The 12,696-nt window shown below is 48.4% G+C and overlaps 1 protein-coding gene across 2 annotated transcripts in view; it reads left to right on the top strand.

Annotated features, from left to right (window-relative positions):
* LOC138564266 (zinc finger protein 883-like) overlaps window positions 1-11,435 on the top strand; it is a 91,149-nt gene extending 79,714 nt beyond the window's left edge. For both annotated transcript variants that reach the window (XM_069642896.1, XM_069642897.1), the window contains exon 3: window positions 9,187-11,435. In XM_069642896.1, coding sequence (XP_069498997.1) covers window positions 9,187-10,193 — 1,007 coding nt within the window. In that variant the 3' untranslated portion in view covers window positions 10,194-11,435. The remainder of the gene's footprint in view (window positions 1-9,186) is intronic.
* Window positions 11,436-12,696: the final 1,261 nt, after the last annotated feature.

The raw sequence follows: 12,696 nt of genomic DNA, 5'->3' as shown, positions 1-12,696 counted from the left end.
GCTCGGGCTGACTCACCAGCTCTATGTAGCGTCTTCAGTGTTGCTCTTGCTTATGCAGCGTACCTCTCACGCTTCCTCCCACTCTGGGCGACTCTGCTTCTCTCGTAGCTCTGCTGGGTCAGGCCTGCTTCTCTCTGGCTCCCGGTAAGGACAACGCTGCTTCTCACAGTTGCCAGATGCCTAGTAATATCTCTTGCGGTTCCTGGAGTCTCCACGGCACACTTTGATTGCATCATGTTACTTTCCTTCTCTGCTGGCAAGCTTCTCTGCTCCGCAAACGCTGCCTCGTGCCACCAGCCTTCGCTTGCTGGCAATGGAGATAACGCGTCTTAGTCTGAGCTCCCTCTCCTAGTTCGGTTATCATTTCTAAAGGTCCTGTGCACAGGTGGTCTCACCAGACAACTAGCAGGCACACTGAGCTTTTCGCTCCTGTTGCTCTGTATCAATCCCTTCATCCTTCTCATCTCAGTACTTAGGGGTTTGTGGGAAATGTAGTCCATTGCTGATTCCTGATGCACAGATCTACATGAAGGAAAACAGAACTGAAAAGGGTTTTCTTGGAGCATTTATTCTTCAGGTTATGGCCTAAAGGGTGTTGGGGGATATGGGGGGATAGACAACCTCTGGGGAGATATCCTGGCTTCATTGGATGAGGAGCGATATCCCCCATTTTCCCATGAGAAAACCCCTGTTACCCAATATCCCACTGATACAGAAAATAAAGAAACCTTTTTCTCCCTCAGAGTCAGTCATTTTTCAAAGAAACGAGCTGGGGGTAGGTCTCTCTCTTCGGCTGGGGCCTCCCTCTGGAACAGCCTCCCTGACACCCTGAAACTTGAGGAGAATCATCTCCGGTTCTGGAAGCACCTCATGACCTTCCTCTTTGCTTCTGCAGCCAATGTGCAGCAGTCAGAGGAAGTTGTGGGAGGAGCTTAGTGCTGAGCTTAGAGGGGTGGCGGGGCGGCCAGTGTGCCACCGAGTTGTAGCTGGATGAGCTCTGAGGACATACTTGGAAGGATTCTGTGAGTAACCAACGTACTAACCAACCACCCTGCTCCCCTCCTATACACGCATATGGGTAGGCCACACTGCACAAACCTAACTAACATCAGCACACATATGTGCATTCCTCAGTGTGTGCCGCATTGGTCAGCACTTTTGCACTAATCTTTAGATATTGGCAGACGGCTACTCTGGAGGACTCTACCGATACAGGGTAATGTCGTTTGGATTAAAGCATGGGATGACGTTTGCACAGATATTTATGTGTTTAGCTCCTTATGGGATGACAGGATTAACACTTCAAGAGAGTGCTGCATGCACTTCACCACGCCAACCTGACCCCAAAGGCTTCAACATGTAAAATTGGTTAGGTTATGTTAGTCCTGGTATGATGATATAATACACAGCTTCTCCCCAATAATGTACAGGTTGTCCAAGACCAGGAACCCCCCACCCCCCAATAGTGACTCGGGTAACAGCATGTTTAGGCCTCGCTGGGTATTGCTGTGACTGTATTGCCAGCTGCCCTCTAAGGGCCTTGTTTCTCCCACGCAACCTAAGCATTTTGTTTGTACTGAAGAGTGTCAAAGGGCCTTTCAGGTATTAAAGGTTACTCGTTAGCAGGCACCTGATTAGCAGAGACCTGGTATTGTCCAAATGAATGCTTTAGAAGGAGCTACAGGTGCAGTCTCCTGTCACCCTCTGTGTTTCAAGGGTAGAGAGCTGAGATGGGCAACCTAGACTGCAGTGGCTAGTGAGCACGAAGGGAGAGAATCCTAAGCGGATGATGTGGTCAGAACTGATCATAGCCCAGGAGACCAGCATCGTGAAGGTCTGGGCAGAAAGTAAAACGAGCTGGAAGGGGCGATCATTCCAGGGGTGTAGCTACTTCTTTGTCCTCTATGGGAAAGAGCTGGACCTGACCTACGTGTAGTGCCTATCCTCACTCGCTAGCTTAACTCCTATTGCCGGAGGAACACTGGTTAGTCGTCAAGTCTAACAGTCCAGGGGGACCCAGCCCCCCACTGATATCTATTGTGTAGCACTACTACTTCCCTTATGTCTGGTAGCGCTGGAACCCCCAGACCCCCTTCCTTTTACTTTAAGGACATTTTGCCTTAATCACTATAATCCAGGCAGTGTGGTGGCAGCAGTACCTTCATTTTTGCACTTTTGCGGTGCCCTCCTGCCCTCCATTACATTTCTACTCTGAAGTAGGTAGTTGACCACATGGTGTCCAAAGTGTCTCACCTCATTACTTAAACCCTGTCTTTAAGACTGATTGCCTAGCTCCCAGGCAGGGGCAGGGAATGGCCCTGCTGTGGTTGAGATGGATATACATGATTAGATAGCCACCCAGAGTTTGAATGGTGAAGGTTCTCTAATTGGTACGATGTGGTCACCCCTCCTCCCACCCCCAGCCTAGCGCTATGAATATCAGGAGGAGGTTGAACACTGAAGCGTGAGAGGCTGCAGGGGAAAGGCAGGAAGTCCTGCCCAATCCAACTCCCTACAGGGAAGCTCTGTTCTCTATCAACCCAGGGAGGACTGCGCCTCATTGGATTCCTCCTCCATCCTCGGTGGAGGTCCACTCTGCTTGGGCCTGGTGCAGCCTACAGTGCTGTGCAGCTTGCTGGGTGACAGTTCCAAGGACACAGACTCTAAGACTCTGCTGCTGCAGCTCTCCACCAGGAAAAGTGGCTTTGCTGGAGCTGAAGTGCTTTGCTGTCCTGCACAGACTCCTGCAGACCCTTGCTGGGTCACAAAGACTGTTTTCACCATCTGTTGCATACAGGAGGTCCATCTTCATTGTGGGTACCAGAGCTCAGATCATCATCAAAACAGTCAGTGGTATTCCGAACCATGAGGTTGAGACTGGAACCACTTACTCACTGTACCCAGCTGTCAAAGAAGGCAAGTCTGAAGCCGTGAGCCTGGATTTCAAAAGCTACAAACAACAGTGAGAACATGTGTCCCTAACAGCCCAGACTGACCTTGGATGTATTTGATCTTTTTGGTTTAGGTTTGAGGAGCCAGTTGCATACGTCATTTGTTGCCCCTCTTGCCCCCATCCTGCATTGAATGGAATAGTGCATAAAGTTCTGCCCAGCCTTACCTTTGGTGGTAACTCTCACAATAGGAATCCTGTCTGGGGTCCCGCTGACTCTCGGGATTGGAACTGCTTTCTTCCCTCATGGGAAACCTGCAGGTAATGGCCTCATTACACGGTAGGCGGTGAGCCATGGTGCTATTAGCGCCAGGGCTCATGCCGGTAAAATACCGGCACCGCCTTGGCGGAAAGGGGATTTACCGGCCCATTCCAAGGTTGGAGGGGCGGTAAATCCCCCTTCCGCCATTGCCCTTCCCCATTCCCATTTCTGCCCCATAGGGCTCTATGGGAATGGGGCAGGCGCTAATTACGGCACCGCAATTTTGTGGTGCCGTAATTAGCTCTGAGGTCCCTTTGCGGGTTGGATTTTAACGCCCGCAAAAAGCACCAGGAAAAATAGCCTTTTCGAGACATGTGCCACCTGTCAATTGAAGAGCATTTATTTGGTGGATCTTCATGAAAACTGCTTCTACAGTCTCTATCCTGACCATGAGATCAGCGACTGTTCCATCTGCCAGTCGTTCTCCAACAAGATGCTCACAGACCGCCACCAGAGGTTGGACAGTTGTGCTGGAGCCTCGGATACTGCCTCTGCCCACAGCCATACTTCCCTCGGGGCAGGCCGGACCGCCACCAGAGGTTAGACAGGTGTGCTGGAGCCTCGGATACTGCCTCTGCCCACAGCCATACTTCCCTCGGGGCAGGCCGGACCGCCATCAGAGGTTAGACAGGTGTGCTTGAGCCTTGTATACTGCCTCTGTCCACAGCCATACTTCCCTTGGGGCAGGCCGTGCCGCCACAAGAGGTTGGACAGGTGTGCTTGAGCCTTGTATACTGCCTCTGTCCACAGCCATACTTCCCTCGGGGCAGGCCGTGCCGCCACAAGAGGTTGGACAGGTGTGCTGGAGACTCGGATACTGCCTCTGCCCACAGCCATACTTCCCTTGGGGCAGGCCGTGCCGCCACAAGAGGTTGGACAGGTGTGCTGGAGACTCGGATACTGCCTCTGCCCACAGCCATACTTCCCTTGGGGCAGGCCGTGCCGCCACAAGAGGTTGGACAGGTGTGCTGGAGACTCGGATACTGCCTCTGTCCACAGCCATACTTCCCTCGGGGCAGGCCGGGCCGGCCACCACCAGAGGTTAGACAGGTGTGCTGGAGCCTCGGATACTGCCTCTGCCCACAGCCATACTTCCCTCGGGGCAGGCCGGGCCACCACCAGACGTTGGAAAGGTGTGCTGGAGCCTCGGATACTGCCTCTGCCCACAGACATACTTCCCTCGGGGCAGGCCAGGCTCCTGGGGCATACCTGTTCTTCCAAGAGGTCAAGGTTCCACAGATAACCTTTCCCGTGGGAAAAGAGCTACCACCTCATTGACGATAGCATCAATGTCATCGTCCACAACCCCATCTGCTTCTTTGTCATCTATCATGGAGCACCCATCTATGTCTACTGTTGGTCTGCATTTTGTTAGGTAGATTTATCTTTTGTATGCTTCATCCCCTCTCCTAGTGAGACCCGATCACTTCTTGCTGGACTTCTGCACCTTTTTCTTTAAATCCTGTATGAGTGGAGCCTTTTTCTACGCATTCATTCTTGTGGGCTCTGTCTTTTGGAACTCTATTCTTTGTATTCTACCTGTACTATGCAGTCTGTCTGCTCCATGGCTCTTAAAGGCATCTGTGTTTTACTAGTGCAGTACACAGCTCCTTATGGCTAGTGTTCCTGGGGACGCTTAGGGTCCTCCTTTGAGATTGTTTTTCTATATACTTGAGTAACTACTTTTCTTAGTCTCTCCCAAAACTCCATAGTCTGAGAGATTGGCACATACCACCTTCATTGGAGAGCCAAACGGACACCTAGTATCCCCCTTCTCTCTGCTCCAGTGACTTTGTATCATAGAGACATTCACCTATCTTTGGCTGGTGGCAGTGGACATGTTCTACCAACTATTGTGTATTTTGTATACCGCAGGCTTTGTTAATAATCTCGGTAGTGCACAATAGGAGCACCCAAGTACCAACTTGGGGCCTCCCTTCTTTTTTCACCATTACTAGCGTGGTTATTCTTTGTTAGCCCTCTACCATTCTGGGAGGGCGAGGTCTGTGTGTGTGTTATGCCTTTGCAGGGAACCCTTTGGAATCACTGCCTAGGCTCTAGTATGTCTGGTCCGGCAGGAAGTGGGGGAGGAGTCTTCTACCCCCTTGTCCATTGTCTGCCAGAGTGCCTGAAGAGGTTCAGCTCCCATAGGGGGTCTGGCTGTCCAGATTGCACAGCCAAACGCCCATTTCTGTAAAATGCTGAGAGAGATTGTAGAGGAGTGTGTGCTGAAACTTTATAAAAGGTGAGGCTCCTGGTTTGAAAAGCAAGTCGACCACTGGAAACTGAAGTAACTGAAGAAGAAGATGACCAGAGATGCCTGTAGACCTTTTGCAAAACTGTGAAGCGACCACTGCTGTCCTGACCCCGTTTTCTGTGCGACAGAGGAGCTCCGAAGAGGACGACTCCTTCCCTTTAGCTGGTGGGGACAACCAGTCCCAAGATGAACTTTGAAACGAGCCGTCACTCGAGCTGCTAGGAGTTTCCAGAGCTGCAGAAACCCAATACCAGGAGACCTGCTGCCCATTTCGAGTGCATTGTTGTGGAAAGGCCAAATTCATCCAAATCTTTGCTGAACCTGTGAGGACACTCCAGAGATCTGATCCAACATGCCCAGGACCCCTCACCAAAGAGTGGGACTGCAGGAAGCGATGAAGATTGACCAGGCAATCTGTGTTCTTTGTTGGTGCTGCAGAAAAGGTGCCAAAACCACAGAGTGAACCAAGAAGTTGCTGAAAGTCGTGCTACATGGTCCTCCCTCGAGACTGCTGCTGAGAGATCCCGTTCATTGTCCTGCCTTCAGTCATCAGACCAAGGAATCCAGAGGTCGGGTCCAGAGCTGCAACATGATGGAGCCTCCAGCACAAACATTTTCTTCCAACCTAAGGTACTGTGGGGATAAAGGTATTGCTTACCCGATTACAAGAGGTCACTCCAGGGCGTTGACGTGCACATAGAGGTGTCCAGGGCAACCCCCTCTTTCCTCGGACCCAAGCCGCTGCTTGTGTCCCCTTCTCAAAATCGATTTTAAGGTATCCCTTGCTAGTAGTTATCTTGCTGCTTCGATAATACTAGAAACTGGACGACATCTACAGGAACTCTTCATAATTCACTGATTGTCAAGACTTCAAGCCCTTTCTGTACTGCCTTTAGCTAGGGTTGTGGTTTGGGACTTTAAAGACGTACTAGGCAAAGAAAATGTCTATAGAACCTGGAACTAAGCTTATGTTACACTAACTAACCATTTGCCTCCCTTTAAGTGACTTTACTATATGTGTTTGCAGAGTAAATGTATTACTGTATAAACCGTTGAAAACCGCATGAGTGCGCAAAAACCAATAATACGATAACATTCTCTTTTCCCTTTCTAACGTTTCTCCAAATGTAACTGCGAACAAGCACAACAGTGAAGGTGCTCTTTGAAGTGTATTATCAAGTATTCCTAAGTGTTCTAGTATAAATGTCTGAAGTATTTAAAGTGATTCTGGTGTAAATATATCTTTTATATAAATATATGTGTAAGTGCTTCTTTGTTGTGCCTGTTTAGCCAAGATTCAGTGTACTTACCTACAGCTCACATCTTCCTCTTAAGATAAGCCGGACTGCTCCGCCACACTACCAAGGTCCTGAGCTAATACAGACTGATACTAAGAGTTGGGGATCTACAAACCACTAGGATAGCTTACTAAAGTCTTACTACCAGTAGGACTTTAGGAAAACTCCCCTAACACATTTGTCTTATACAAAGAAGCACTTGATGACACCTCCCACTGGCTGGAGATTACAGCCTTGTCTACAACACCATCGGCAACGTCTTCGGCTACGACCCCACCGATGAAGCATAAGAAGTCTTTGTTAATGACCCTGTCTACGGTTCCATCGGCACCCATACCAACAACTTTCGACGAGGGACTCCATCCGTCGACTGTGTACCATATTCCAAGCACTGTGTAATGAGATGTAGACACAGAGGACTTATAGTATTGGCTATAGACCTTTATTCAAAATCAAAAGGATTGTGGAAATGCCTTACTATCCCGATCCTAGGAGGTATTTCCAAATCCCAACCAAAAACTAAGGGATCTGTACATTGTCAAGATGCCCAAAGTAAAAATATCTCCTGTGTCTGAAATCCTATTCTGGCCCTCACACTCTAAACATTCTCTATGGATCTAAAGGTGCACACATGTTCCAATTCAACACAAAGGTATAACTCAAACCAAAAAGTTCCAAGTGGTAAATGATCCAGGGACTGGCTCCCTTCCCCTGATTTCTTTTACCAATATGCAAATTTCTTGTAGCCCAAGAGGATGACGTCTCCCCCTTGGCGCACACAAAGTTCTTGGGGAAATTGTTCCCTTCCCCAGATTCCTCTTTACAGAACAAATAATAGTTGGGCATGTGACTTCCTAAGGATTGCCTTGTAATTTACAATACTTCTCTTCACTGGTATACACTCCTGCTAGGACTTTCATACCACAACTTTCATTTCAATTCTCTTCACCTTGAGTACTCTCCTGCCAGGTCTTTCATACCACAACTTTCATTGCAATTCTCTTCTGCTGGTGTACTCTCCTGCCAGGACTTTCATACCAAAACTTCCATTGTATTTTCTTCACCTGGTGTACTCTCCTGCCAGGACTTTCATACCATAACTTTATTACAAAATGTAAACCTAAACTGCTTTACTATTACCGAGGATTCCCAGCCTGACAAAGGGGAATATTTAAACAGTATGGTAGATACCAATGCTGGCTAACAGGAGTTACAGGTAAGTAACTTGTTCTTTACTTGCTTGAGATTATTGTTGAACAGTTGTACCTAGGATAGTGTTGGACAGCTTTAGTAAGTTTTTCTGAGTCTTGCTGTGCTCTATTTCCTAAGGCTGGTGTGCACTAGCATAATTTTCCTCCCACTTTAGGCTTGCTACAGTTTATTGTGTGATATTTCTTTTTGATCTAGAATGTAGTGTTGGCCCAATTGGACCCCCTTTTTGAGTTGTCTATATATAGGCATAGTTTTCCTTCCCTGGTAGTATGTGTATCTTATTGCACATGTTACTTTAATAATACGTTTATTTTTTGTACTTGCCTGTGTTGACAATCTCTTACTTGGTAAACCTTTGCGTATGTTTGTTAACGGTAACTTCATACCAAGCTCCTGAGTCTAAGCCTTACTGTTTGTCTGTTCTACAGTGAGAGTTTGGTTAGACATGTGTGTTAAACCTTTGCTTTTGAACCAACATTGGTAGCCAGTACCCTACACCAGTATGCGTATGCGTACATGCCTTGCGTATGTCTTTTACGCCTTCCATTGACGCCACAGCCCATTTTCATTTATTTGTATGCCGCAGAGCTGGGGCGGAACACAACTTGCATTTCCGCTACCTTCCATCCTCTCTGCCATACAAATGCTCATGCATTTGCACCGGCATGTATTTTCATGCTGGTGCAAATGCTAGAGATCCCTATGGGGTCTGCCTGGCATGCATGGCGGCAGAGTTTAAAATGACAAATAAATGCTGTCCTCGGACAGCATTTGTTTTTCATTGTGAAAACTGCTTACAATGCACGCATGGTTAGCAGTGTTCACAAATGAAAATTAAACACTGTCTGACATGCAAGCATGCCGGAGAGCAATTAATTGTAATTGTGAGCGCTGCTTGCCATGTGAACATGACAAGCGGCGCTCACAATCAAAAGTAAGCACTGCCTGGTATGCCAGCATGCCAGACAGTTTTACTCACTTGAACCCTGTCGTGCCAAATACAAAAATTTGGCAGCAGGGACCTGCATTTGTTACAGTGTAAACGTAATGTGTCCCCGCAGTCAAATTACAGCGAATTCAAAAATGAGCCCCTCAGGGTTTTAATAGGAAGTGGACAAATGAATTCCCATCTTTGCACTAAGTACCTTAGCCTTGATGCTGTCTGATTCAATGAAATAATATTTGGATCTTTTGCTTGTTTCAACAGATGAAGGTGCATCGGTGCAAACCAAGAGGCCACGCCTGCATCGAAGGATCCTGCCCGGGAAAAAACTGCACCAGTGCACAGAGTGTGAGAAAAGCTTCACTCGGAAATCGGGGCTGGACAATCATCGTAGAATTCATACAGGGGAGAGACCATATAAGTGCACAGAGTGTGATAAAAGCTTCAGTCGGGCTCCAGACTTGAAAGGACACCAGAGATTACACACAGGGGAGAGACCATACCAGTGTACAGAGTGCAAGAGATGCTTCAGTTATGGCTCAAACCTGAGAGCGCATCAGAAGATCCACACTGGAGAGAAACCCCATGAGTGCACAGATTGCAAGAAAATCTTCACTCATGGGTGGGACTTGCGCAAGCATCTGATAATTCACGCAGTGGAGAAACCCTATGAGTGCACAGAGTGTGGTAAGTGCTTCAGTTTGACTTCACAGTTGAGTAAACATCAGAGATTACACTCAGGAGAGAGACCACACCAGTGCGCAGAGTGCATGAAAAGCTTTACTACCAGCTCAAACCTCAGGTGGCATGAAAAGATCCACACTGGAGAGAAGCCTTATGAGTGCACAGATTGCGAGAAAATCTTCACTCATAGGTGCGACCTGCGTAAGCATCGGATAATTCATACAGTGGAAAAACCCTATGAGTGCACAGAGTGTAAAAAAAGCTTCAATCATAGGTCAAACCTGTGCAAACATCAGAGGATTCATACAGAGGAGAAACCGTATGAGTGCAGAGAGTGTGATAAGAGCTTCAAACAGGCTTTAAGCTTGAGGCAACATCAGAGATGCCACACGGGGGAAAGACCGTACCAGTGTACAGAGTGCAAGAAAAGCTTCAAAGGGACCTCGGCTCTATGTAACCATCGAAGAATCCATACTGGAAAGAAGCCCTATGAGTGCAAAGAGTGTGGTAAGCGCTTTAATCAAACTACAAGCCTGAAGCGGCATCAGAGATTACACACATTGGAGAAAGCGCACCAAGTCATGTAGTACAAAAAAAAGAACAACTTATCAGAATGCGCAGATCTATAAAAGCATGAGAGATCCATATTGGAGAGTTGCCATAGGAGAGTGTGAAATGCAAGAAATGCTTCAGTGGCCCCCTCCACTTTTCATGTATCGCAGGATGCACACTGGCAGTGCGGCAAGCAGTGAAGGTGCACCACAGATCTGTGGCAAACCCAGACCTTAGTGCGGCAAGCAGTGAAGGTGCACCAAAGACCTGTGGCAACCCCAGACCTTAGTGCGGCAAGCAGTGAAGGTGCACCACAGACCTGTGGCAACCTCATACCTTAGTGCGGCAAGCAGTGAAGGTGCACACAGACCTGTGGCAACCCCAGACCTTAGTGCGGCAAGCAGTGAAGGTGGACCACAGACCTGTGGCAACCCCAGTCCTTAGAGCGGCAAGCAGTGAAGGTGCACCACAGACCTGTGGCAACCCCAGACCTTAGCGCGGCAAGCAGTGAAGGTGCACCACAGACCTGTGGCAACCCCAGACCTTAGCGCGGCAAGCAGTGAAGGTGCACCACAGACCTGTGGCAACCCCAGACCTTAGCGCGGCAAGCAGTGAAGGTGCACCACAGACCTGTGGCAACCCCTGGCCTTAGCGCGGCAAGCAGTGAAGGTGCACCACAGACCTGTGGCAACCCCATACCTTAGCGCGGCAAGCAGTGAAGGTGCACCACAGACCTGTGGCAACCCCAGACCTTAGCGCGGAAAACAGTGAAGGTGCACCACAGACCTGTGGCAACCCCAGACCTTACTCACCAGTATGAAAGCCATCAGAGTCTGAGAAAGCTTCATCAACTTAGGACACACAAGATAATACAGCGGACAGGCCCTACAAGTGAATAAAAAAATAATCACTCAAATCGCACATCAGCAGTCCTATACTAGGGAAAACGTCATGCCACAACTGCATCCTTTACAGCGCACACCAGAGAGTGTGCCAGGGGATCCACGCGTAGAAATCCTCATGAGTGCACAGAATGTATACATGAAAGATCTCATATCAAGGTTCATCTTCAGCCCTTGAGAGCCAAATGCAAGACATGCAATAACACGTCTCTAGGCAAAATGGAGGAGACAGACAGGCATTACTATCAGAGAGAGGGACACGTATGGAAGTCAGAGAGATCTCTAAGGAATGGAAACTATCAGAAAGGGAGGTGGCAGGCAGGCATTACTATCAGAGAGAGGGACACGTATGGAAGTCTGAGAGATCTCTAAAGAAGGAAGACTATCAGAAAGGGAGGTGGCAGGCAGGCATTACTATCAGAGAGAGGGACACGTATGGAAGTCTGAGAGATCTCTAAGGAAGGAAGACTATCAGAAAGGGAGGTGGCAGGCAGGCATTACTATCAGAGAGAGGGACACGTATGGAAGTCTGAGAGATCTCTAAGGAAGGAAGACTATCAGAAAGCGAGGTGGCAGGCAGGCATTACTATCAGAGAGAGGGACACGTATGGAAGTCTGAGAGATCTCTAAGGAAGGAAGACTATCAGAAAGGGAGGTGGCAGGCAGGCATTACTATCAGAGAGAGGGACACGTATGGAAGTCTGAGAGATCTCTAAGGAAGGAAGACTATCAGAAAGCGAGGTGGCAGGCAGGCATTACTATCAGAGAGAGGGACACGTATGGAAGTCTGAGAGATCTCTAAGGAAGGAAGACTATCAGAAAGGGAGGTGGCAGGCAGGCATTACTATCAGAGGGAGGGACACGTATGGAAGATTGAGAGATCTCTAAGGAATGGAAACTATCAGAAAGCGAGGTGGCAGGCAGGCATTACTATCAGAGAGAGGGACACGTATGGCAGTCTGAGAGATCTCTAAGGAAGGAAGACTATCAGAAAGCGAGGTGGCAGGCAGGCATTACTATCAGAGAGAGGGACACGTATGGAAGTCTGAGAGATCTCTAAGGAAGGAAGACTATCAGAAAGGGAGGTGGCAGGCAGGCATTACTATCAGAGGGAGGGACACGTATGGAAGATTGAGAGATCTCTAAGGAATGGAAACTATCAGAAAGGGAGGTGGCAGGCAGGCATTACTATCAGAGGGAGGGACACGTATGGAAGATTGAGAGATCTCTAAGGAATGGAAACTATCAGAAAGGGAGGTGGCAGGCAGGCATTACTATCAGAGAGAGGGACACGTATGGAAGTCTGAGAGATCTCTAAGGAAGGAAGACTATCAGAAAGCGAGGTGGCAGGCAGGCATTACTATCAGAGAGAGGGACACGTATGGAAGTCTGAGAGATCTCTAAGGAAGGAAGACTATCAGAAAGCGAGGTGGCAGGCAGGCATTACTATCAGAGAGAGGGACACGTATGGAAGTCAGAGATATCTCTAAGGAAGGAAGACTATCAGAAAGGGAGGTGGCAGGCAGGCATTACTATCAGAGAGAGGGACACGTATGGAAGTCTGAGAGATCTCTAAGGAAGGAAGACTATCAGAAAGCGAGGTGGCAGGCAGGCATTACTATCAGAGAGAGGGACA

This window comes from Ambystoma mexicanum, chromosome 1p (assembly GCF_040938575.1).
Source record: "Ambystoma mexicanum isolate Mex_15411 chromosome 1p, UKY_AmexF1_1, whole genome shotgun sequence".
NCBI lineage: Eukaryota > Metazoa > Chordata > Amphibia > Caudata > Ambystomatidae > Ambystoma > Ambystoma mexicanum.
Note: the sequence above shows the minus strand (reverse complement) of the source record. Positions and strands in the feature narration are given on the sequence as shown.